The sequence below is a fragment of the Centrocercus urophasianus genome, unplaced genomic scaffold (genome assembly GCF_019232065.1).
Source record: "Centrocercus urophasianus isolate 14NV4802_14NV808 unplaced genomic scaffold, USGS_Curo_1.0 seq_16, whole genome shotgun sequence".
Classification (NCBI taxonomy): domain Eukaryota; kingdom Metazoa; phylum Chordata; class Aves; order Galliformes; family Phasianidae; genus Centrocercus; species Centrocercus urophasianus.
In genome coordinates, this window is record NW_024884711.1 from 14531854 (window position 1) to 14557114 (window position 25261).

The 25261-nt window shown below is 38.1% G+C and overlaps 1 protein-coding gene across 2 annotated transcripts in view; it reads left to right on the forward strand.

Annotated features, from left to right (window-relative positions):
- The window catches only part of ANKRD28 (ankyrin repeat domain 28), a 105164-nt gene that overhangs the window by 35937 nt on the left and 43966 nt on the right, over positions 1 to 25261 (forward strand). The window contains exons 1-3 of one of the 2 annotated variants that reach the window (XM_042816785.1): positions 2949 to 4288; positions 5394 to 5477; positions 23724 to 23802. In XM_042816785.1, coding sequence (XP_042672719.1) covers positions 4172 to 4288; positions 5394 to 5477; positions 23724 to 23802 — 280 coding nt within the window. In that variant the 5' untranslated portion in view covers positions 2949 to 4171. Of the gene's footprint in view, positions 1 to 2948; positions 4289 to 5393; positions 5478 to 23723; positions 23803 to 25261 lie in introns of those variants that run through there. The other variant, XM_042816786.1, reaches the window with a different exon arrangement.

Consider the following 25261-nt stretch of genomic DNA (forward strand, 5'->3'; position numbering starts at 1 on the left):
ACCACTCAAGACCCAGTAGAAATGACTTTTTATTAAAAGTTAGATGATTCTCAACTACTTGTTTAAAAAGTCTTCTTATTTTAAATCTGTGAAATTTAATTTTGAAACATTCAAGGGCTTTGGAGAAGATGGATGCTGATAACCCACTGATCTTCGCTTACAGGAAGTTTTATTAGGATAAGTTAGGAAGTGTATTTTGAGAGATGTAGCTTTGTTTATTCATACCTCTGGTTGGGATTGTTGGATTAGTTTGTGAAGGGGAGTTATAAAGTCACCTCTTATTTACTTAGCCTTCATGCTCTTTTACTGTTATCTCTTCTCCCTTACTGAAAGTTACTAGTTTCCAGATAATACACTGAAAAACTAAAACTTAGGATTGATTTCTTTTAGTAGAATTGTGAATTTAAGCCTTTGGAATAGGTGGTGGTATAAAAACTTGTATTTTGCAAAGCAGAGGATATTTGGGGTTATTTTTTGAAAGCGCAGGAAGAAACTGAGACTGTTTCTGGTTGAACTCTCAATAGCAGGGAGTGGGAAGGGGCAGATGGCCAAATGTAATTTTTGTTATATTTTGGTTTTTTGTTTGTTGTTTTTTGAAGTAACGTAACCTTTGAGCAGTAGTTAATTGTGAGCAAAAGCTAAATGTTTCTAGGGTTAGTTGCCCTTTGGGTAAGAAAGTAATTGCATACACACATTTGTAGCGTGATTTTTTCTTTTTTTTTTGTCTGCTTACTTTTCTGTGGCTCATAATGCCATCAAGATCAATGTAGTATTGACTTGGTTGTGCTGGTTCTCTTCCTGATGCAAGCTGTGATGTATTGGCTCTTTGACCATAGGAATGTCACCATTCAAAAAACGTGGTGCTCTGCAAGATATGTGTTAACTTATTTGAGAAATAGTTTGGTTTATTTTGATTACGGGTAAGGTTTTTAGAGTAATTACCACAGCAGATTAAAGTATTTTTAACCGTGAATTTTCACAGTTCAGTAAGTGTGAAGTCCTATACTTTTCATATTGACTTTTCAATTTCTAACTAAATATTTTTAGGTGTGCTTTGAAGGATTAATTGCGAAGGTGAAAAATGGGCCGCTTTCAGATCATGTTATCTCCTGTCTAGCACCACACCTAGTGGTGGAACACATTAGGTGGAACCTAATGGGAATTCTGAAGAAAAAGTATGGAATTCGTAGCTTTTGTTTGCTGTATAAACTTTTTAGCTCTAGAAGGCTGTTTGTTAATACTTAACATACGGATGAAATATGCATGAATTATTTAACAAATGCATGTATGTGTATGTACCATGAAAACCAAGTATATAGTTTGTAAATGTACCTTGCTCACATTGCGAAATATTTCGTATTTTCCAAATACAACAACATATTTTTGGTTTTTTTTCTTTTTCCAAAGGAAGTTTGAGTTATGCAAGTGAACTACAGTGTCTGTTCCCTAGGCCATTTCCCACAAAAAGTGAAATATCCTCAGGGCTGTGGGTGCTGTGTTTCTTAGCAGACAGTGGATGTTGCAACAGATTAGTCTTGAGGATGTCCTTCTTTTTATTTAAATGATCTTTGCTATGGCCAAGAAGAACATGAATTTTCATATGTGTTCAGATCAATCTGTGGTGTTTCTTTATAATAAATTATTGAAATGCTAGAACAAAGCAGCACAGTGTACCAGCCATTGCTTTTTTTGTAATTAAAACCAGAAATATGAAGTTCCAAAACAACTGGACTCCATAGAAATGAATAGAATGTATCTATGAAGTTGTGTGGTGTGCTACAATTCACATATTGTAAATGAAAGCATTTGGGAAATTTGAATCTTACTAGAAATTTCATGGTGAGTCCAAAGTTTGTGCTCTATTATGCCAAGCCTGGCGTTTCTGAGCTCAGGGAGCTCTGGACTAAGTCACTCTCTGGCACTTGTATAAAAACATTCGTCTGTGTGCAGTGTCAGTAGGTGTGTGTTGAGCCATTTATTGTGTTACAGCAAAGCAGTTGTAGACATTATTTTAAATGAGTGGTGATGTGAGTTTTTCTTTCCTATGACTCCCAAAGGTGGGAATTTGCTGCATCTATTAATACCCAAACCATTTAATATTCCATTTCAACCTGTCTGTTTGGATTAATATGGGAAATTTGAGAGTGAATGCGTTACTGGAGAGCAATTCCACCGGCCAGCTTGCCCACCATAGGCACACCATGACGTGGGCAGCTCAGAGGGACGTCAGAGGTACCGCACAGCGTGAGCAGAACCCTTGCTTTGCTCCTGGAGCTCTGAGTTAGTCCCACGAGTTAGCAGCCATTTACATAATACACCCACTAACCAGCACTTCAGCACGCTCGAGCTGAAATACTTATTTAGCAAGTTTTAGGACTTCATATGCATATACACTCGAGGTACGTGTTTCAGGCAGAGGGTAGGTTTGTCCTCATTGCAGAAAACCATGGGTTGGCCATTAGTGGTTGGCCTCTACCAATCGCATTGAGATTCCACGTTAGAGAGATTCTGTGGGGAGTTCCTTGCCTTCAAACAGTTAAGCAAGGGCTGTGGTGTGGTGCTTCTCTGTCCAGTGCCATATGAAAGCAGTTAAACGCTGGAATTGTTTACTGCCTAAATTGTTGTTAGTCAGCAGAGCCAGCACACCGGATTACTCTGTGGCTTTTAGTGGAAAATATTAAACGGTTGCTCTTTGCTCAGTTATAGAATTCTTACATTTTTGGCTGAATTAGTCACAAAACTGGCACAAACGTAACGGCGAAGGCTGCCCCAAAAAAGGGCAGTCTTTTTTTTTTTTTTTCTGTGCCAGAGGAAGTTGCAGGGAGCTGTAGCTGGCTGCGTGTGACATGTGAGCATTACGGGGCATTCCATCCTGCGAGCCTGCAGTCTGCGCTCACTGAGCCGCCGCTCTGCCGGAGCAGCCGGGCCGCTGCAGGGTTTATCTGCTGTCATATCATTTCATCTGTCGGGGAAAAAACCTGCTAAGCAGAGCCTCCATCCGAAGAGGAAAATCAGGTTGGCACAGTGACAGATGTTTGAATAAAGAAGTTGGCTCAGAGGAGGTGCGTGGAGCCTGATTTTATTTTTTTCCCCTCGCTCTCCGCCTTAATCTGAATGAGGACTCTCATGGGAACTGGATTCACATGGCGATCAAAAGGAACGCTTGAGTGATGAACTGCTTCTGAGGAAGTCTGAGGCAGTCATTTGTGTGCGGGAGCTGGCTTATGTTGCCGAAGCGTCCTTCTTGTTGGAATTCGTGCCGAGCGCATTCCCTGATGGAGAAGCTAGAGGCTGGGGAAGGAGAGCTGAGCGTGCTGCGCTGCCGGTGGCACTGAGGGGTGAGCTGCCTGCGTCTGTCGTTTGGGGAAGCTGGGTTGAGCCAACAGCGTTATTCAAGGAGTTGCATTGTCCCTGTGGTCTGACTCATCGCATGTAAATGTGCTGCAGCCTCGCTGTACATTGCAGATATTTTTATTGCACGCGGAAGAATTATTTGCCTCTCTCCCCGCTCTGAAGAACTGCTGGAAAACGGATGCATTTTTTGGATGGACTGTTTCTGACGCTGAGGAACAGGGCTGCAGTATCACAGAATGGTCAGAGCCCGCGTTTATTCTCGGACAGCAGAGAGCCCGCTACTGTTTGCTGGCAACTGACCTTGCGGGACTGGGAATAGCCACAGCCATCTCTGTCAGAGCAATTGTTCGTTCTCCGGGCCTGCAGAATGGAGCCGGTGCTTCTCCAACAATGATCCCCCTGTCTGCTTAGGGGGAGGCACTGCTCAAGTTGTGCTGCTGACAAGGGCACATTAGCTCGGAAGGACAGCTCTTGGAGGCAGCGAGCTCTGTTGCAATTCAGTTGGATCTAGGATATTTTTATCAGCTGTTCCACAGCCTCGTCGTTGTGGTTTCGATGTTTTGTGGAATTTTATTTCATAGAACAACTTTCTTAATGTCTCAGGGTGATCAAATCTGAAAAATGGAGCATAGAGTGGGAGTGCAATGTCCTTTTCTAAATATTCAAACACCAGCAGCAGCGCTCACAAGTTTGTGAGTGTATGTGAAACAGGTGAAAGCATTCCCTATATGGTCCTTGGTGCAATATCTGCAGTGTGCTTCCAGAAACAGAGTTGCTAGTGTTATTCTGTTTGCTTTTGCTTCTTCAAACGGATCGAATGAGTCGAGTCTGTATTGTTGTTTTGGAGGAGGAGGAAGATGATTCTCCCACATTTGTTTCCAATATACCTCAGGAAAATATATGTTTGCGTCCATTACCTCCTGGAAACGTGTTGGTAAGGCATGTTGTTTGGTGGCATATTTTTCATTTGTAATACTGGTGAGGATATCAATAGAAATGTATAGGATTATCATGAACATGAATGATGTTGAAAGAAGCAAAAGTGGTAAAAACTAAAGAGAGAAAGCCTGAAACTTAGTTTTAGAATTAATGTTTGCAGGAGCTTGCTGTTTTGCGTGGAACTTGATTGATGGTGCAGCAGTAATAGATCTCAGCTCTTGCATGGTAGCAGAGGATTGTCTGAGGGCTTGGTGAACTGTGTTGGGAGTGAATGCTTTTCCCCTCTCCTCGTTCCTCAGGGTTACATTTATGCAACACCACTTTAGGAACTGATGTAATCATTATATTGCAGTTATATGCTGTATTTATTTTGAGAACTGATAGACTTCATCAAGTGACAGCAGTTAAGAGCTAAAGTAAAATAATGTAAGTCATAATTGAAATGTAACTGTTAGATTCAAACTACCTTTTCTGGACAGTGCTGTGGGGGCCTCTGCTTTTATTTCTTGAAATTGTTTTGTGAAGTGACTGCTTGTATTTCTTGAAATTGTTTTGTGAAGTGACTAATGAAAATCTTGCTAGCTTATCTCAGCAGCTTTTCTTTTACTGAGAAATCCTGCTATATTTAGCGTGTGAGCATGAATTTGTTACCATACTTATCTGATTGATACGCTTTGCTTTCTCGCTTGTTCTTTTCTCTTTCTGAACAGGTAAAACATTTCTACTCACTTCGGTCACTTTCTAATGTAAAGGGTATTAACCTACTTATATTTTATAGAACTCACAGTGTGTAATGAGAGCCCTAATTTTATTAAGAGATATTCTCTTCTCAGCTGTTAAAAGCTACTCTTACAGGCTCTTTTTAAAATAATGTATGTTTCATTGGTTCATGCAGTGACAGAGTATGTTTGTGTGTCTGAGGTTCTTAAAGTTCTGAATTCTTTCAGTTCTACCTACTGTTAGTAGTGACTTTACTCCACTGCTTGGGAAGTCTGATTTTTGTCCTTACCTTGTGTTTGTGTTGTGTTACAGTATCATACACGCATCACTAAAAACTGAAATGGATTTACATTCTTAATATTTGTTTTTCTTTGTTTCAGCCACCGTTGGTTCAAGCTATATTTAATGGAGACCCTGATGAAGTTCGAGCATTAATATTTAAGAAAGAAGATGTTAATTTTCAGGTAAATCCAAAATTAGCTTTGAATACAATCTACTTTTGTTTTGATCCAGCTTTCTGCTCTACTAATCACTTGAAAACTGTGTTAATTCAAGAGCTGTAAGTTGTAGTGCTTTTATGTAATTAGCGAAAGTAAAATTTTTATATACACTTAATCTGGAAAAGAGGAGGGAGAAAGATGGTATTCTTTTAGCTTTCTACATTCACATTGATACTAAGGAGTTAATTTTATATTTTTTTTCAAATGTTAGTTTTGCAGTACTGGGATAACTGAAAAGTTTGTATGTACAGGTTTATCTTAACTTCTTAGAATGTAACACTAGTTGAGAATGATGCTTTGAATGAAATAGAGCATGTAGTACATATTAGACAATTAAAGAAAATAGTACAGAGTTTCAGTAGGTAGGCTTAAGAATGGATATTAGAGAGATAAACCCAGTGCATATATTAGCCTCTAAAGTAAGAAATTGAAGAAATTGTGCTCATGTTGATGATACTGCAGATTTTTAAAAGTTGTACTGAAAATAAATCAAGTTTATTCCATTTTGGGTGAAATTCAAAGAATTGAACAGCATGTGTTTACTGTATTTACTTTCTATTAAAATTCTAATATGTATCTTTGACACTCTGCAAGATAATATTGCCTAAACCTTTTGCTTCTGTTAGAAAATTCTGTTTTGCTTATTGTAGGCTGTCATTAGCCATTTAGGGTATAGCATCATAGCAGTGTATGTAGCTGTTTCTTCTCCAACTACATCAGAATGTGACTAACACTAAAAAGCTAAAGCTAACATCTGGATGTTACGCTGTGGCCAGTGTTAGACCATGATCATTGTTTACCTTTTGTTCTTGAGATTCACAGAACCAAAAGCAAATATTTAGTTAGGCGTGTGTATCTTGACATTTAAAAGCATTCTGTGGAATTTGTATCTGGCCAGTGCCAACTAGAAATCCTGTTTTCTGGAGCTTGGGCAGGGCTCTGTATAAGGAAACTCACTGTGAAATTGAAAGTTTTGTTTGATAAGGTTCCTTTTTTTCTTTTTCCCCTTTCCTTGGGAAGTTTTGCTTGTTCTTCAGCAACATTCTGTGATGGATTATATAATATCAAATGACATAATCTTCTGTTTAGTCATGAGTGCTTGTTCTGTGCATGTGTGTCTGTCTTGTCTCTCCATGTGCGCATTGTAATCCTATTATTAGCATATTCATTTTAATAAACTGATTAGTCTTTATCATTTCATTTGTATTTCTCCATATACGAGTCAGGTTGAGCACCCATAGTAAACAAAGTAAGCTTAGTACCTTTCTGCTTCTTCATTTATTACAAAAGCCTCTGCTAGGTTTTATTATCTGTGTGGTAGTGAGTTTGTTTGGTTTGGGTTCTCTCACAACATTTGTCGAACAGGTGCTGTCAGTCCATAAATACAAAACAAGTAGACATGCTTAGATAAGAAAGCTTCTCATGTAATTGTTTCATACATCTGGGTGAAGAGGGTTACTCTGAACTGCCAGGAAGCGATAGCAAAGAAAAATACTGTAGATTGAATATTCAAAATCTGTTTGTACATGTGTATACATACCAATTTTGCTTCTTGCTGTGTATTTAGACCACATATTTATCTTGCAGTAGTGATGTCCAAGGAGCATTTAGAATGCATTGAAAACAAGCTGTTTTCCTCACAGCTCCCTTCTTCAGTGTAGGCAGATGCTTATCTCATGTGAGCACTCCTTTCTAACGTGGCGGTCCCAGTTCTACTGCAGTATTTAATACTGAATTCACATATAACCCATAGAACAGTTTGTCAGGACTTGCTGAGCGTACAGATCCTCCCAGGGTTAGGTAGAAATGAAGTTAACTGCAAAGGGAACTTTGTGCATCTGTCCGTGTGTGGTATTTTTCTTGGGTTTTGCACTTGTTGTATGTACTTGACTGAGGTAATGTATTCCTACGTAGTCCCGATCCAAACCTTTTCCCTTGGTTGTGTGTTACGAATTGATGTGGATAGAAGGAGGGGGGGAAGTGAAGGAAATGAATTGGCTGTGTATGTTTCCTAATAAAGAGAGGGATTGGGATGAACTGTAGTGGGTTGTATTAGAACCAGTATATGTGTTAGATCTTTTTCCACTTAGCTGTCCAAGTGCTTCAGTACAATTGTTTGAATTCCAAAGCTGTTCCCTCCACTGCCTTTGCAGAGTCTTTTCCACTCTCAATACCAACTAATTATTTTGCAGTTTGTATTCTAATAGCTGGGATTCCTTCCTCCCTTCTGCGTAGCAGTTGGTCAGTTATGTAACTGGAGACTGAGTCCTGCAAGTGAAATTGTGCCCAGAAGAAAGCTGGAGGTAGAGCTGCACTGGGTCTTTACTGTGACAGTGATAGTCATTCTGAGAAGTTGTTGATGTCTTGGTAAAATACCTTTTTTTTTCCTTTCTGTAATCATCCAGCTTCATTTACCTGTTTATTTTTGGGGTATATAATCTTTAACATCATTTGCCATTGGCTTAATGCTCTGCTAAAGCTAAGTGAGTTGAATCTGTGTGTTTGGCTTCCTACAGGCAGGCTATGGTTTGCCCATTTGGTAATGGCTATCAATTGCACTAAGGTTGGACTGTATTAGAGCATTATTCATAAAGCAAGTGATGTCTTACTTAGTAGTGTAATGTTATATTTAGATAGATTGTGAGGTGGATGGCCTTTCGTAGCCTGCATTCTTGTGTGCAGATTCAAAGATCATGTACTGATAGTAAACCTGGGCTCTTCCAGGAAGGAGGTTGTTCTCTGTTCATGTCACATTTACCAGCTCTCTTGAATCACAGCTGGAATCTGGATTTAGAATGTATGTATTTTATTCAACTCAGCTGCTGTGATTCATGTGAAGAAAGAGCAAATTAAGCATGTTCTTTAGCCAGTGAAGTTGTGGGTCAAAAAGGCCTGCCTCCTTGGTGTGTGCAGCCTGCGGGACAACTTTGGGAACTTTGATCAAAGGTATTTTTGGAAGGTGCACTCTCTGAGGTTCCAATTACTGGAAAGAGGAGAAAGGATTACTTCTCCTTTCTCCCCAAAAAATCTTGAGAAACTGTAGCTGCTCCTTTCATGAATCAGGCTTAAATCACATGCATGTGTTGAGCCTGGTACAGTTTCTGTTTAGAGAGGGACTGAGAAAAGGGTGCATGTGAGCACTCATTCATATTTCTTACTACTCATTTTTCCTTCATACCATCCTAGGCTTTTTAGATTTGGCAGTAGAAGTAGAAGTTCATCACCATTGTAAAATCGTACCCCCTTCATCTGTAACCAATACATCTATGATGTATGCTTAGTTTCATAGATTACGAACATTGAATATTTCCACCTTGGCTTTTTGTTACAAGCACTACTGTGTTGAAGGAATACTGGCTCACTGACAGAAATGCTACAGAATTTGTGCATCTTATTCCTAAAATGATTGTTCAAAATCAAAACAGCTTTTCCTCCTCCTCCAAGAACTATTAGGGTAATATTTCTAACCACAGAAAGTGATACTTCAGGTAACCCTATATGCTATCGTTGTAACCCAATTGCACTTGATCTTAGCCAAGGGGATAAACATCTGATCCTCTCTGGAAGCAGTGTCAGTGTGCCCCTTGCTCTTTTCATGCTAGTGCCAGACTGGCGTTGCATTTGAGGAATCCCAGAATGACACAAATGTCTCCCAGTTTTTACAGGTGCTCACTGCTCCCATTTGAAATACTGCTTGACACATGGTTAGTGACTTCAACATGAACCACCTGTGTTTTGCTGCTCATTTTGCTTTGGGAGATTATATAGATTTATATGTAGCATATCTTGAAGCTGTTCTGTTTTGTTGTTTTTTTCAACACGAGATATAACACTGGAAAATGAAATCATAGATACTGTACTGAGCATTGCAGCTATCAAGATATCCAGATGCTTTCTGTTCCATACCACAGGCCATCCAGCACAGCTCTGAATTTTATGGCACTTTTCTGTCACAAGGAACCAAAAAATAAAAGTAAAAGCCCACCTGTGCTACTATTATGCAATTAAAGAAAAACAAAAACAAACCCCTTCCCCCCAAAACAAACAAACAAACAAAAAAAACCCCACCAACCAACCTAAAACAGCAACAAAAATAACCAATACCATACAACCAAACAACCCTGCAGCTATAAAGCATTGCCCATAAATCCCAGAGTTTTGTTGCTGGAGCTGGCAAGCATCGTGACCCAGTAGAAAGCCGTGACAGGTCTGAATGGGAGAGTGAAGTGTGTACATCTGTCTGCTGTTCTGAGCACAGGGTTTGCTGCATGGACAACTCTTGCAGTAGAAGTGTGGGCTCCTTTCCCAGTCCTGCAAAATGTGGGTTTGCATAACTCCTTGTTGGTGTTATTTGCATGTTAGGAAAATGTTGCTGGATTTCCTCCTCAGGTAGGATAAGATGTCTGTCTTGATTTCTTGTTATTTTTTGTTTCAATTTTATTCTGCACATCATTGCATGTACTACAAGAGGAGGAAAATGGACTTGTTAGTTTGGTCAGAAGCCTAGGGTTTCTCATACAGCATTGAGTTTAGGTACCAGGAGAATTAGAAATTGAGAGTATCTATTATCCATGTAATTTAGGAAATAATGGTTTATAACATAACCATAAATAACATTATAGCACAGTTAAAAACTGATTCTTTGTGATGCTGGTGTCGATCAGGAAAGTACTAGAAGAGGTTAAATTAAAAAATTAGGCAAAAGTTTCTTGGTTTTCATCTTTATATTTCTCTTGTGGGCTGGACTCTTGGGTAGATTTCATGTCCAGGCTTATAAGTGCAGCCTAGAACAAGAAAAATGTGAATTAAAATGTCTGAAGTACAGAACATTCCACAAAATGTAGCAGGATGCAGTGCTCTGATCATGCAGATAAATTATGTACAGATTTTGGATCTTTAGATTTTTAATGTATGTTATGTAAGAAACTAAATCACTTCTCAATTATTTTGAGTATCTCTGAAGGTAAGGAAACTTAAAAACACAGCATGGCCTTGCTTAAAAGCAGATAAAGGGAAAGCTGCAAAGTATGACATAAAAATAATCTTCAGGAGTTTATTATCTTTGTGTTATCTTTCTGTAGCCATTCATTTTACCAAAGTATATAAATGGTACGAGAATTCTTTCCCCTTCTGATTAATAAAAGAACAAAATGCGTACAACTACAATTGTAGAAATCATTTTAATTTGACATCTGTGCCTCATAAAACCTCTTCCATTATTAACTGCTATACATAAACTATTTCAGTTATCCTTTTTGTGGTCACTAGCTTCTGTAACTTCAGTCACATCAAGAGAGCAGTTTGCCATCTGAGGCATCTGAAGGTGCTGCTCGGAGCAGATTTGCACATGGCACTTCTCTGACAGTGGCGGTTCATGCGCAGTGCAGTGTTTCTTTGCTTGAGGTTATCAGGAAAGCTGTTAAGATGCTCTGGAAATAGATTTGAGAACAATGAAGAACGCAGACAATTTTGCACAGGAAATTGATTGGGCCAGGTAAAGGCAGTAAGAAGACAGCTATGGGCCAACCACACTGCTTTCCACTTCAGGGGCACTATGACCATTGACTGGAAAGAAGTTCTGCAATGTTTTGTAATGTGTGTCATTTTGTCCACGTGAAGTACACTTGAAGATGCATCATTTTTCAGAACAATTCATCTCCAGCTTTTGTTACTAGGTAATGTTTCTGTCAGTCAGAATGAAGCTTCTGGGGCCTCTGTTTCTGAACTGGTGAGACTAGATGGTAGTTAGATCTAGCATAGTGTAGCAAAAGCTAAGCAGGAATCATGTTCTGTTTTAACTTCTTTCTAAAGGGTGAGAGAGCTTGAGTTTGCTAAGGACTCTATTTGTCTCAAACAAGCATCAGACTCAGTAACTATTTTGTTGAGTCCATTGTAGGCAGTGTAGACTGTTTGCATGAAGACCTTTTATGCTGGCAGCTACAGTTGGCAACAAAAACTTGGGCTAAGCTCTTTGATGCTGTGAGGCAGCATCTTATTGTGCTCCTTGGCAGCACAGACTGTGCGGGCAGCTCCATCGCTCCTGCTTTGCTGACGTGAATGTCAGGAAGGAATTAACAAAGCATCCAGAAAAAAATGTAACACATTCTGAAGAGTGGTGGATTTTTTTATACAGATGTATTTCTTGTATTGTTTGACCTCCTATCTTAGCAGTTCAGATTATAAACTTTTTTTTTTTTAATGCAAGTAATGTTAAGGATATCTGTGAATTTGAAAGGCTTTGTGGAATTGATGAGAACATATGAGTTATAACTTTTGAGTTTGGCTCTAGTTACTATAACTCATTTTCATCCTTTGAATTGTTCAGCACTGTGACTGGATGTGAGTTTTCCTACAAGTAAAACCTCTGTATTGAAAAGCCATAGGTGTACATGTGGGTATACGTTCATCTACGAAGGCTGGTCTGAAATCATTGTCTCCTATCTCGTTCGATTGGTCCAGGATGTCAGAGGAGGATGTTGGTGGTATGACAGCAGAAGCTGAAACCTCCCACCAATATTCTGTTACTTGTTGCCATGTGACAGATGGCAGCAGAGGGGCAGTCTGACACAATGGCATCTTGCAGGCAAGCGCGGATGAAGCAAAAGAATGTCATTAAATTCCTCTATGCAGAAAGAATTGCTCCCATTGACATTCACTGGTGCTTGCTGAACATTTAGGGAGATCAACCAGTGAAGCAGTGGATGAGGCAGTGTGTGGTGCATTTCAACAGTGCTGACAGTGATAGGGTCACCTCCACTGGTGCGGTTTTCTACAAGCATGGTAGGCAGGTTCTTGTTTGTTGCTGGCAAAAAGTGCATAGCTAATGGTGATGACTATGTTTGTAGCTGAGAATTAGCTCTATGAAATAGTGGTGTTGTGCTCTCTGTGTCTGTTGTAGTTTCCATGGAAATAAATTGTGAGGCATTACTTTTGGAGTGCCCCAAAGGGTAGCTTATCTAAACACATGGTCAGCTGTCAGTGGAAACAGGCCTTTGAAATCATTGCAGGAGGTCAGAGAGAAAATTAAATATAACTGTATAAACAAATATGAGTAATGATAATATCTCCAATTAAACCCACAATTCAGAAACAGACCTTGATTTGGTACAGCAACTCGTGCCTTGCTGTTTCTATTCAGAATACAATTTCAGAAGCTGTATTGGAGTCGGAGAAATGTTCTAATAGCAACTGTGTGCCTGTGAGACCTCACAGAGAGCAGCAGGTGAAGTTGAGGTTGCAGTAAATCATAAAACAAATAGGGTATGCCTTCAGACACTTCCACTGCTAACTGTTCCTTGAGCAGTTTTTGTTAACATCTGACCAACAGAAGCTGTACCTATCATCTTTATTAGAACAGATTTCTAATAAGAATTGAGAGAGCTTTTCCAAGTAGCTGAAGACATTTTAACTGGTTAGTGACTGTATCTAATTTGTTACGATTTTATTTTGCTTGAGGTATATGCAAATACGTTTTTCTTACATGTGATACTGAAGAAAATATATAATCTTAAGGATTCATGATGGCACCTCTCCTATCTTGTTTGTCCTTGGGCTTTTAATAAAATACAGCCATAAAATTATAGCAAGATGCTTCTTTCTCCTTATTTTTTTCTTTTTGCTCAGACTTCCCTTCAGTGTGTATTTCAATGAACTTCATAGCTTTCTGATGGTAGATGTTCTCTGTAATGAACTTTCTTGATGTTTCCACCAAAAACAGGAACTCACATTTACTGTGTGACCAGCCTGACGATGAGTCATGAGGCTCTCCTGCTTCCTGCAGCATTCACTTAATTGACATTTATTTCTATGTGCAGAAATAGTAGGAAAATTCTGTGAGGAATCTTATTTCTTGAGAGTATTTGTGCTCCTCTGCATCAGTGTGTAACATGGTGCTGAAGTAGTTCATTCGCAAGAAGATCTACGGTTTGGCTTTTAAAAGGGCATAATATGCATAGCACACGTAAATGTGTGAGATTTTTTTAAGTAAAAAGATACAAAGTTAACTTATAAAAATTACTGTCAATACGCATGCTCGAGTTCAGTGAGATGTTTTTTTAAGGGAGTAGATAGAATTTATCGCTACCATACGGGAATATCCAGGAGTTATTTTGGTATAGAGTTAAGCTTTTCATAACTTCATTTTACAGGAATGTTTATGTTAAGTATCTGAAGGGGGTAAGAAGATACTTAGCTGCAGGGAATATAGGGAAGCTTTCCCTGTAGGAAAGTTTTGTCTGTTTCTAGAGCAATTGCTAAGAGGCTATTTGTTTCATGGATCTGAAGCATGGTTAATTCCAAGAAATGGGGAACTGTGGAGACCTAATTCTTCTGAGTGTTGTGGAAATGTGCAGCATGTTGTATACTGTGTCTGGGTACTGTAAGAATATCCATTAGCTACTCAAAAATTTAAATTCATAATATAGTAGTTATTTTATGTTACTTAACTATATTACTGTTTGGGGTTTCCTGTTCATTAGTGTGGGATGTTTTCCAAGCATATCATCTGTAATGAACAATCAGATAGCTTATTTCCTTTTAATGTGGCTTTGAGAGTGAATCATGCTTTTCAGCCTCAATATGAGGTATGTCCACATTGCACTGAGTTCCTTTTCTGGTGTAGAAATGTTTTAGAATGTTTTAAAATACAAAGCTTTGTAAGTGAGCATTTTACTTCCGAATCAGAATTCTGAATGACAGATCCTTGCCAGTCCAAATTGAAATAATCCTCTGCATCCTGTTGGTAACGTCATATTTACTCTGTGCAAATGAGATTTTCAAGTGTATTGAGTTATCGCTCTTGTTGGAGCCATATAATAAAACCTTCAACAGAGTTGCAGGATAATCTTACTAACATCAGCAAATTGCTGCCTGGCACGGTGTGTTATTTGGATAACTCAGGAGGTTACCAATTGCACAGAATAGGACTCTTCTTAAAGGAAGACTTCTTACAAAAAATGAGAAATATTTTTTTTAGAGACTTAGCGTTGAATTAATATTAGTATGGTGTACTGCTGGTGCTAATTAGATTCTGCTTCTCATCAGGCCTAGCAAGCTTGCCTAGCTCTATGTTAATGTGGTTATACTGTTTGCTAAACTGGGCAAACAAGCTTGGATTTCTGCGTGGCAGTCTTTTTACCCTATTGGTTGTACACTGAATTTGTTTTACAGTAATTGGGGTTTTGACAGACAAGATTTGTTCCGGTCATTGCTATCCTTTAGTATGGCATCCATTTAAAGAACCATGAATAATTAGATAATTCTTGAAACACATTTGAAATTTCTGCATTTGAATCTCCAATATGATTCTTGTTAGAGATAATGATTTTATAGATCATGTGTGATGTGTCACTTTATTTTTAGTGATTATAACCATACAGTATTATAACTCAGTATTAGAAGTTTCGCACTTCCTGCTGCTTTTACAAAACAAACTAGAGGCAAGGCCTTGAATAGTTCCAGCTTACTGGGGTTGCTCCTGGCACTTGCTGTGCCTGTCATGCACGGCTCTGGTATTTGAGAACAGAACATCCCCGCTCCAAGAGCAGAGAGAAGAATAAAGCTCTGTAGACTTAATGTGTGTTAACATCCAACATCGACACAGTCCTTAAAGAATGCATTGCTGTTAATAGCAAGAGAGGATTTGAATTTACTGGTTATTTATAGTAACTTCCCATGTGAAAACTCCGCATTTGTATGCAGTGTAACTTTGTACAAAACAGTTTTCCCTGCTTTGCAAGTGTCTGAAGCTATCTCATGTATTAGTGGAACGTCCAATGCTACATCAGTAATCAGTCCTTTAAATCTACTCCAGGGAAGGCTGTGTGTAAATCAAAAACTGGGCGGAGAAAGCGTCATTTGTTTGCTCCCGTTCTATGGGAGGGCCGTCCCAGAGGCGCCTGGGGAGGAGGCTGCAAGGAGGGGGGCTCACACTGTGTCGGGCCACACAATGAGTGCAGTGGAAGATTTGAGGACTTGTCATTTTCTGTTGCAGACCCTTGTTGGGTGTGAGGGGTGGAGTTGTTTCTCAGCACCATTCACTGAATCAGAGAGTCATAGAATGGCTTCAGATAGGAAGGGATCTTAAAGCCCACCCGGTTCCAACCCTCTGCTGCAGGCAGGGCTGCCACCCACCAGCTTGGGCTGCCCAGGGCCCCATACACCTCCAGGGATGGGGCACCACAGCTTCTCTAGGCACCCTTGTGCCAGTGCCTCACCATCCTCTGAGTAAAAGATTTCTTCATAGCATCTCCACTCTTGGTTTAAAGCCATTCCCTCTTGTCCTGTCACCATCAGACAGTGTACAAGTCAATCCCCCTCCTGCTTGTAAGATCACTTCAAGTACTGAAAGAAGTATTAACATTTAAACACAACCTGAAAAAAACACTTTTCTGTCACCAAGACAGTGCAGTTAGTGAGATGAGTGCCTGATTTACATCAGACACATTCAGGGATGTCATGCTAACACTAGCATTTGTAATAAGAAAGCAAAAAACTCAGCTTTTCTGAACAAAAGTGTCACTGGCCTGAACATAATATGGTGGATTTAAACCAGGGTGGAGATGTGCATACCTTACCTAGTGTGGTGTGATGTTTCACTGGAGCATGAACAGAGACTATTATCCTGTTTTCTTTCTTGGCATCTTTTCTTATTTGTGTCCTTAGATACTGCAGATGGATCATAGGGTGAGACAAGGCATTTGCAAGCCCTTCTTCAGCCTGCTTCATGAGCACAGGCTCTGTTACATAATATTCCTCATAATGCCTGTCTATGTGCATTCTGCTTTTATTTTTTTTTTTTTCCTCTAGAATAGCTTGATTTATTTAATTGTCTTATTGGCAACTACAATCCAATTAAAAGCTTGTTGGATTTTTCCCCACCATATGTTCCATATAGACGTTTACAAATGGTATATTTGACATTTGGGAAAGGGAAAGCCAGGGGAAAGTATTTTTTTCATGAGATTATCATATCTTTTATTTGTTGATTTTTCTAAGCATAGGATAGTTTCAAGTGCTAGACAGGTTTTATGTTTGGGAAAGGTTAATTTATGTATCGTTTTTTATTTTTTTTTTCACAATCTAATATTTTAGTGAGTAATCTTGGCCACTAGAGTTGCTCTGCTTTAATTCCTGAGCTAAAGGGGAAAAAAAAGTCCCAAATATCTCAGCTGTACTGTAAGACTGAGTCCATCATATCAAAGGGTAGAGAACAGGTCTTCATTTGTTCCATATATTGGACAAGAATTTAGTAGCATTTGTCAGTGATAAACAGGACCAAATTCTTGGTTGTTGGAACTCAAAGGGGATGGGAGTAGCTCACAAAGCCTGCTCAGTTATTCATGTCCTTATTCAATACACAAGTTGATTGTTGACTTCACTCACAGCAAGTTCTAGGCTTCGTAATTTGGGCAAAAACAGTTGTGTACATCTTCGTAGAATAAATACCGAGACTCAGCTTTTCCTGTGAGCTGTGGTCGTTCCTTACATGGAAACCTAACTAACAAGAATCATGGAAGCAAGAAGAGCATTACAAAACCTGCACTCTGCTTCATACTTTCAAAACATAATGTTTGGAGAGAGGCGTAAAGATATACAGATGTTTTCAGTTGTTTTTTTTATTATGTCTCCTGAAATACTTACCTACAAGTTACCAAGTAGCATTGCTCTAATGAAAGTTCAGTGTTTTCTTTTGTCATCAACAGACAAAAATAGCATTTTTCCAGAACCCAAATGAAACGGAAATGCTACGTTCCACCAAATACAGCTATTTTATTATTATATTTCTGAAGATTAAGTACTTTAAAATGACCTTGAAAACAAGACATGCTCATGAGCTGAATCTCATGGTTTAAATGTCTTAACCATATTAAACTAATGTGACTTCTATGTTGGCTTTTTTTTGCTTTTTGGGGGGAAGTTGGCAGTATGAGGGGAGATGTTACTTCTTGAGTCAAGAAATTTTTACTCTTGTTTTCTGATTGCTTAGCTGGCTATGTACCCTGCTTTCAAAGTCATAGACCAGACTGAATGTTAGTAATTGATCCTTGTGCAAGATGTGACTCACTTTTTATTTTTCATGTGTTAGCTTTTGTGGCCACAGCTTTACAGTCACGTGTGAACAATTTTGTTATCACATCAGCTTAAGGCTTAAAACATAAAGGACATAAAACATCAGACATTTGAAGAATCAGGTTTTTGAAAAGTTGTCCAAATCACTGTTACTTAGCAATATTGTTTTGAACTTTAATTTCCTTTTCTGCCAGTCTTTTTTATGATAGAGCACCCACCAGCATTCAGAATCACACTTGCTAACACGTTACGTACATGAAGTTTGGGATTCGATACTAGCTGAAGTGGCAGATTTTCTACCTCTTTTCCTGTTCTCATCCCGTGAAATTGTTCTACTGAGCAGAAATGTCAAAGACCAAGTAGCCTTTTGAATGAGAGCACTGAGCCTTCTTTGACGTGATTGCTTGTGTGACTTGTAGAGCACGTACTATTTATACAGTCTTTATTAAAGAAATTTCCAGGTGCTATTTTTAAAAAATACTGAATTAATACAACCGTACATATGTTTTAAAAAGAATTTTTAATAAAAGAAAGTTGAATATAAGTGAATGTTCCAATAGTATTTATCAGTTTTATATATGTATGAATGCTTGATTTTATTTTTCTGTGCAAACTTAGTTTGAATGATTCCCACTAAGTTGTTCTTACTGTTCAGGCATTTTACAAAGGACCCAACCTTTGAATGTGCTTTTTTTTTTTTTAATCAGATTTTGTGCATGAACTTTGTGCAGTGGTTCAGTGAAGACAAGTTCTTTAATTAGATTTGTTATTTGAGTTAATCAAATAATCCTTAACTGAATAGGAAGAATATCATTTTCCATGGATTTCAGTGCTACTCTGTGAATTTGAACTGGAAATTCAATTCTGGAAGTTTCTTTAAAAAATGCCCAAAGGCATTAAGTTGAATGAGGATTTATCAGGGATTGCAAGGTATGTCCAGACAGCAAAGCCATGCAATGGGAGTTCTTTTCCCTCACCTTATTCCACATTATTTGTCTCATAATGTGGAATGGGGTGCACAAGGCAGTGTAGTTTTTTCCTCTAGGTGATGGTAAAACTTGTTTGACCAGCAGTGTTTCTTGAAGAGTTTAGGTATACTCCAGGTCATACTGGGACAGCAAGGTGATTGCCTGGGCTGTCACAGTAGCCGAAAAAGGAAGGGATATCCGTCCTGATACAGGGCACATTGCAGTCAGTTGCTGTTGCTACAGCCTGAGTTGCCTACCTAGAAGTTCTTTTTCCCATGGAGGAAATGTGGATATGGGTAACAATCTTCTGCAGCCAAAATTCTTATCACTTCCTTTAATGACTAAATAAGAGTAGATCAGATCAATTTGTATAGCTTTTAATGTCTCTCAGTTGGTGGAGGTTCATCCCACTTTCATCCATGTGGACAGGCCCATGCCAAACCTCCATCCTGTTTCTGAAATATCCCTATCTACAAAACCTGGGCAGCTCTTTGGATTATCCATCTGCAATTGCTGAGCATTTGATTTTGATTTTGAAATTTTGGGGAGGAAAGTTAGTGTTTTCCTAGCATTATGTACAGAACAGCCTTTTCTTTTACTTGCTAGATTTGCTGTCTTAATATTTTCTATAAAGAGGATATGTCCTAAAATACAATAAGGCTTAGTGATAATGCCATTATTACAGAAGGTTTAGCGTGGGCTTTCTGAAATGCTCCTTATGAATGCAATTCAAGTGTTTATGAAAATACTAGCATGAGCCATGGTTCAAGCAATTAATGAAATCAGCAAGGCAAATCTAGTCTTTTCAAGCTATGATGGTACTTATCTGGATTCAAACAATACTTTTTTGTTAGCTGTTTAATATATATTTGATTTTTGTGGCTAATGCTATGCTTTCATCCTGTTTTTAAGCATGCAGAAGAGAGGTTTTTTTATATCTTGTTCACTATATTGGAGGTACATTTTAAGTTTGAGATAGGAGAAGATACAGTTTTGCTTGTAAAAATGCTGCTAGTCAGAATCAGTTGGAAATTTATTTTTTTTTATAACATCAAGTTATATGTTCTAATTAAGCTATGAATTTCAAATAATTTAAATGGTGTTCTGACAATTGAGTAAAAAAAAAAAAAAAAAGAAAACTGAGGAAAAAAAATCACAGATAAATTACACTCAAGATAGAGATGGGAAATGTTATTTTTTACAGATACAGGTTATATTTTACAGATTTACATGTTTGGAAACTCTAGTACTATGTATTTATGTACTATATCTATATATATAGATATATTTTAGTACTTTCCGTTGACAGTAATTAATGCTTTGTTGTTGGACATCCTTCCAAAGAATTAGCATCCCCAATTACGATGACCTCAACTGTGTACCTAAGCTAACTCTTATGAAGTCTAAACATAGAAGCTGAGCATTTAGGTGCATTCTGTTTTGGGTAAAGGAAGAAAAAATATTTAGAGTAAGCAATCGTTCTGTTTTATAAAAGGATGATTCTAAAATCTGTCTCAGAATCTGCAGAGTATCTTAGTGTATTGTAAGTGCAGCACTGGTGACTTGATACTGAGAGCGACCCCTCTGATATTTGATGCTATTGAAGAATTGCAAATATTTTATGTTTGCATTCATATGTACTATCAGTGAACCTGGGAGTGACCAGAAGTTCTTTCTCACTAACTTAACTCCGAGTTGCTTGCAAAGACAGTACCCACACAAAGATAATTTTTATCTGGAAGGATACATAGTCAAAAAGAAAAAAAAAGAATAGGTGGAAGCAAATGCTGTATGTTTAATTTCGCCTTAAATTTCTCTGTTGTTTTATTTCATGGAAATACCTGTTGAAACAGTGAAAGGCAATATTTTATGTCACAAGGGAGGCATTGCTTTTGTTCTAAGTTTGTTGAAGGAGAGTTGTAAAGAGCTGTGAGGGTTCTGGAGCACAAATCTTACAGGGAGAGGCTGAGGGAAGTGGGGTTATTCAGTCTGCAGAAGAGAAGGATCAGGAGAGACCTTATCACTCTCTACAGCTGCCTGAAAGGAGGCTGTGGCGCGGAGGGGGGTCAGCCTCTTTTTGCAGATAACATCCACAGGACAAGAGGAAGTTGCACCAAGGAGGTTCAGATTGGGAAAATATCTTCTCAGGAGGAGTGATGAGGTATTGGAACAGTTTGCCCAGTGAGATGATAGAATCTTTATCCCCGAAGGTTTTCAAGAAATGAATATGACATGGCACTGAGGGAAATGGTTAGTGGGCCTGGGTGGAGATGGGTCAGTGGTTGGACTCCTTGATCTTAGTATTTTATTCCAGCCTTAGATCATAGGATCTTTAGAGCTGTCGTATGCTGATTTCACTTGCACGTTTTTAAATTGGAAAAAACGTTGTCCTTCATTGCCAAAGGCTACCCTAGGAATAGTGCAGTGTTTTAAATGGCAAAGTACCAACAGGGTTTGATTTTCTGTAGCTTTATGCGCAAAACTTCTTGTTATGGAATGTTCCTTTCAGTGTCATTTAAGTTCCTGATACTGAAGAAACAACGCTAAGGCCGTTTGTGTGCCAGTTTGTATTATTATGATGCACCAGTGCTGCAAACTGTTAGCGCACAAAGTTGCTTCTTAAAACTGAAAGCTGGATTAATTTTACTTGCTGTAATGATTTTAATGCTTATATTTTTAAATTTGCTGATGAAATTTGTTCTTCAAATGATTACTCTTTTAAAATAAAAAGTAGTTGATATGTATGGCAGTGTTTTAGCTGCATATAAAGTATAAATTTTTTTTTAATTTTACCCTGATATCTTTTATTAAAATTCACCAATGAAATGTAAGTCTTCAATTTGAATAAAGTTGGATTTTTTTTAAAGGAAGCTGACATGTGCATGCTGATGAGAGCTTACTGAATGCAGATTTTCTGTTGTTTTTGTTGTTGGTTTTTTTTTTTTTAGTAAGAAGATCTGAAAAATGGTTCTTTACTGAAATGAAAATTCTCCCACATGCAAGTTATTTAAAAAAAATAAAAATTTACAGCTGTGAAACTGAGGAAGGAGTCAGACAAAAGTGTTTTCAACTTGCAGAACATTTGAAATTGATATAGGTAGAAATTGGGCTTTGGGATTGCTGAAATACCAAGCCCTGGATTTGGCCCAGGATATGAGGATGTGAGCATCTCAGCAAAATCAGGAGTTGGGTTTGAGTTTTTTAGACACTGCTGCTTCCATGTCTTGGTGGCTTCATGACACTCAACTCTTTCCCTTTAGTAGAGGCAGGATTTGGGGAAATATGAGTTGGATTCACCAGGAATTTGGATCGTTGGTGTTTCAGAAAAATAAACAGAGGCTTGGTAGTTAACATTTCTCTAAACAAGCAACTTCGGTCTGTCCCTTTGTGTTGAAAGATTTCTGATAGATCAGATTTGACTGCTTGCACAACTTTTATCACTGAGATGGGGTATGTAGTCTTTGGTTGTGTTCTTAAGAGAATATTTCTCTACAGAAAGGGGTATTCATGACTTGTCTTATTTGCTCTAGTTCTACAGTGAGGTTGAAGACAGTGAAGTGTTACACTCATTTTTGTACTGTAGGTTGTGGGCACTTTAGCATTATCAAACAGGCTCAAGTGGGATTGCATGTTATTATACAGTGCCCCAGTGTTCCCAGATAGGAGGAAGGAAAGCTGCTTTTTAGTGCTGGTTACTGTTCCCTTCCTTTGGGCTGGAGGAACAGCAAGCTTAATGTGTGTATTAATGTTTCCCTTGTGCTTCCAGTCTTTTTTACTTTTCCCTCCTCCTGCATTTCAAATCCTCAGTGCCAGGAGCTGTCTAATTTTTGTCAGAAGTTGTGCAATCTACAGTTGAGACATCCTGGCACTATGTGGTGTTAATGATAAATATGTACTATTAGTTGCTTACTCATGGTGCATCAGTGCCTGGTTGCATACTGCTCAGTGTTGAATCCCCTCTGAGTAATTCAGAAAAATGAAGTTAGGAAACATTGATAGTACGGTGAATATGTGATTTGAACTTTTCCTGAGCAGGGACAAAACAGTGTTAAGCAGCAGATAAGAGCGGTGGGTTTGTGTGTGCTTTTTGTTGCTTTCTTTTGTGGAGTTTGGAATGTGCTGAGTTGTCAAGTTGTCTTGCACGTTCCAGCAGTAACTCTTTGCTATCGGATCTCTCCTGCCTCATACTTGTAGTTTTCTTCCTGCATGCTAATAACTCTCGAATAGGAGTTCACCAATTACAGTGATTTTAGCAAATCTTCACAAGTAAGAGGTCAATTAAAATGAAATTTTCTGAAATTATCAACAACAATTGAATTAATAGAACTGTCTTGCTACTTAAAACTCATTGCTTGTTGTCATCTTGATTCTTCCTCCCTTGACCTCACAGTGTGTTTCAAGCTCTACTAAAATGCTTTGGAAATCTAAGGAGAACTTAATCCCGGATGCTCATGAAGATCGGTTTCTTTTCTAGTTTTTCAGCAGCCATCCCCTAAAGAGCGAACTGGCTGATTTTTGTTCTTGTTTTTGTTAAATTCTGTGTTTGTTAACATTCTTGCTTATTTGTAACTTCAGAAGGACACAAGATCAGCCTGAGTTATCCACATTCCTGGATCTTATCTGTATCTTCTGGAGTGCTTCTGCAAAATGAACTGTATCTCCTCCTCCTCTTTGCTCATCTGCAGTAAACAAATCAGTTGAAATCTCTACATTTCTGCCTGTACTCACTCCAGTTTCTTGTCTATTTCCTATTTTCAAAGTAATTGCCTAAGTTGACATTCAACTTCCCAAAGAAAGCATTTGACACCAATATATAGAGGTGAAGCACCTTTTTTTTAAATATGCAGAACAGCCTTAAGTTCATGTTTCTGGAGACAAGTGAGTGGTGATTTCTGACTGATAGGTTTATCTTCAGGTGTAATGAGTATCTGTCAACCTGTGTACCTCAGGAAAACGTGCTAGCTGACTGTGTAGGTGTAACAGTTCCTTAGGGAGAGGTGTGCTTGTCTCAATAATGTGGCCTACATCTTTAGAGTAACAATGTTTTCTAAAATATAAAATGTGTAATATTTGGAAGATGCATTTTTATGCAGTGTGTTTTCATAACTCATACAGAATGCTAAAACACAGTTTTTATTTTGAATAAAACCTTTTTTCCCCCCTCTTACCACAGGATAATGAGAAAAGGACCCCTTTACATGCTGCTGCCTATCTGGGAGATGCAGAAATTATTGAACTGCTTATTTTATCTGGTATGTTCTGTTCCTGTTAATGGAAAAAAAAATTACCTCTATGCACATTCAAAAAATTATTTATGCACATCTTAGTTTGTGTAGCTTTTACTGAGGTATTTAATGTACTAAAATCTGAAGAAGCTTATACTGAAAGTTTGGGTTTTTCGCTTATCAGTGTTACAATACTGTGTAGTTCTGCTCTAAAATGCTTTTGGTAGAAAGCTTTTTCAGTTATATTTCTTTTTATTTGTAGCTCGATCAGCTTTAGATACTCCACTTTAAAGAAGTAATAATGTTTGTGTTACATGTAGATGTTTGCAGCATTGCTTTGGTCTTAAATTGGCCTTCAGAAAAAAAAAGTGAATGTAGAAAACAGAATCTGAAATTGGTGATATATTGTTTTTAATTATCTTTTGCTATTGCTTACATGCAGAGGATATAAATCGGTTTGGCCGGAAATTTTAAAACTGCTTTTCTCATTTTCTATTTATTTTCACTAAAACAGTGCACAAGTTTTGTAAGAGTGCATTTTAAGCTTAAAAAGGAAGAGAAACAAACTGAAAAAGAACTTAAAAACACAGTTTGACTGAGCTACTGAATTGATTGTCTTTAATCTTGGACAGACTTACCCATCAGGTAGCTAAGTTCATGATGCTCTAAGGTTAGATGTAAAGATGAAAGCTTGTCCCGCAGAACTTCTTAGGTGCTCAGTCTGCTTAATGGCAAACACTACCCATGCACAGTTGGCTATTTTTCCTTCCCCCCATTGCAACCTGTAATAGCAAATTTTACTTTAAGTAAGTGTCACTGTAAGTATATAGGAGTTACCTCCAGATTTTCAATTGAAATTGCCAGGTATGACTTAATTTATTTATAATTTAGCAAAATGTAATATTTCCACTATATATTACATGTAATTATATACATTATTATAATTAATGTGGCATTTTGTAGAACTATATACTTCTTAGGGAAATATGTCATAGTTTAAAATTTTTTGATCATGTAAGAAAAATTTTTCCAGAAAAGTTCAACTGTGTTGCTGACAAGATGGGTCAGAAAAGCATGCTGTTCATCCCTGTCAAGTGAAAAACAAGTTCTTTTGACTCTTGAGAATATGCAATGACCTCTCTGTTCTAAGAGGATATTGTGAATTTGGCAAGGATATTTCTTTTTTGTTGAGGTTTTCACAGTGATATAAAAATAATTAGCCATGTTACAAATTTTGTGAAGTTGTAGTCAACTGCTTCTGGGAGTGAAGCTTCTGATCTGTGTGGGTCCAGTCACCAGAACTGGGGCTGAAGAAAATCTATCACTCCTCCTCTCAGGCTAGTGATAGAGCAGACGTTTTTATTTGGATATTAATGTAAGAAGACTCTGATTGGGCAATAATAATTGGAGAAGAAAGGTTAGTCATGCTATTTGGGCATGCAGCCTGGGAGTAAGTGGATGAAAAATTGAAGAACAAAGAGGGGAA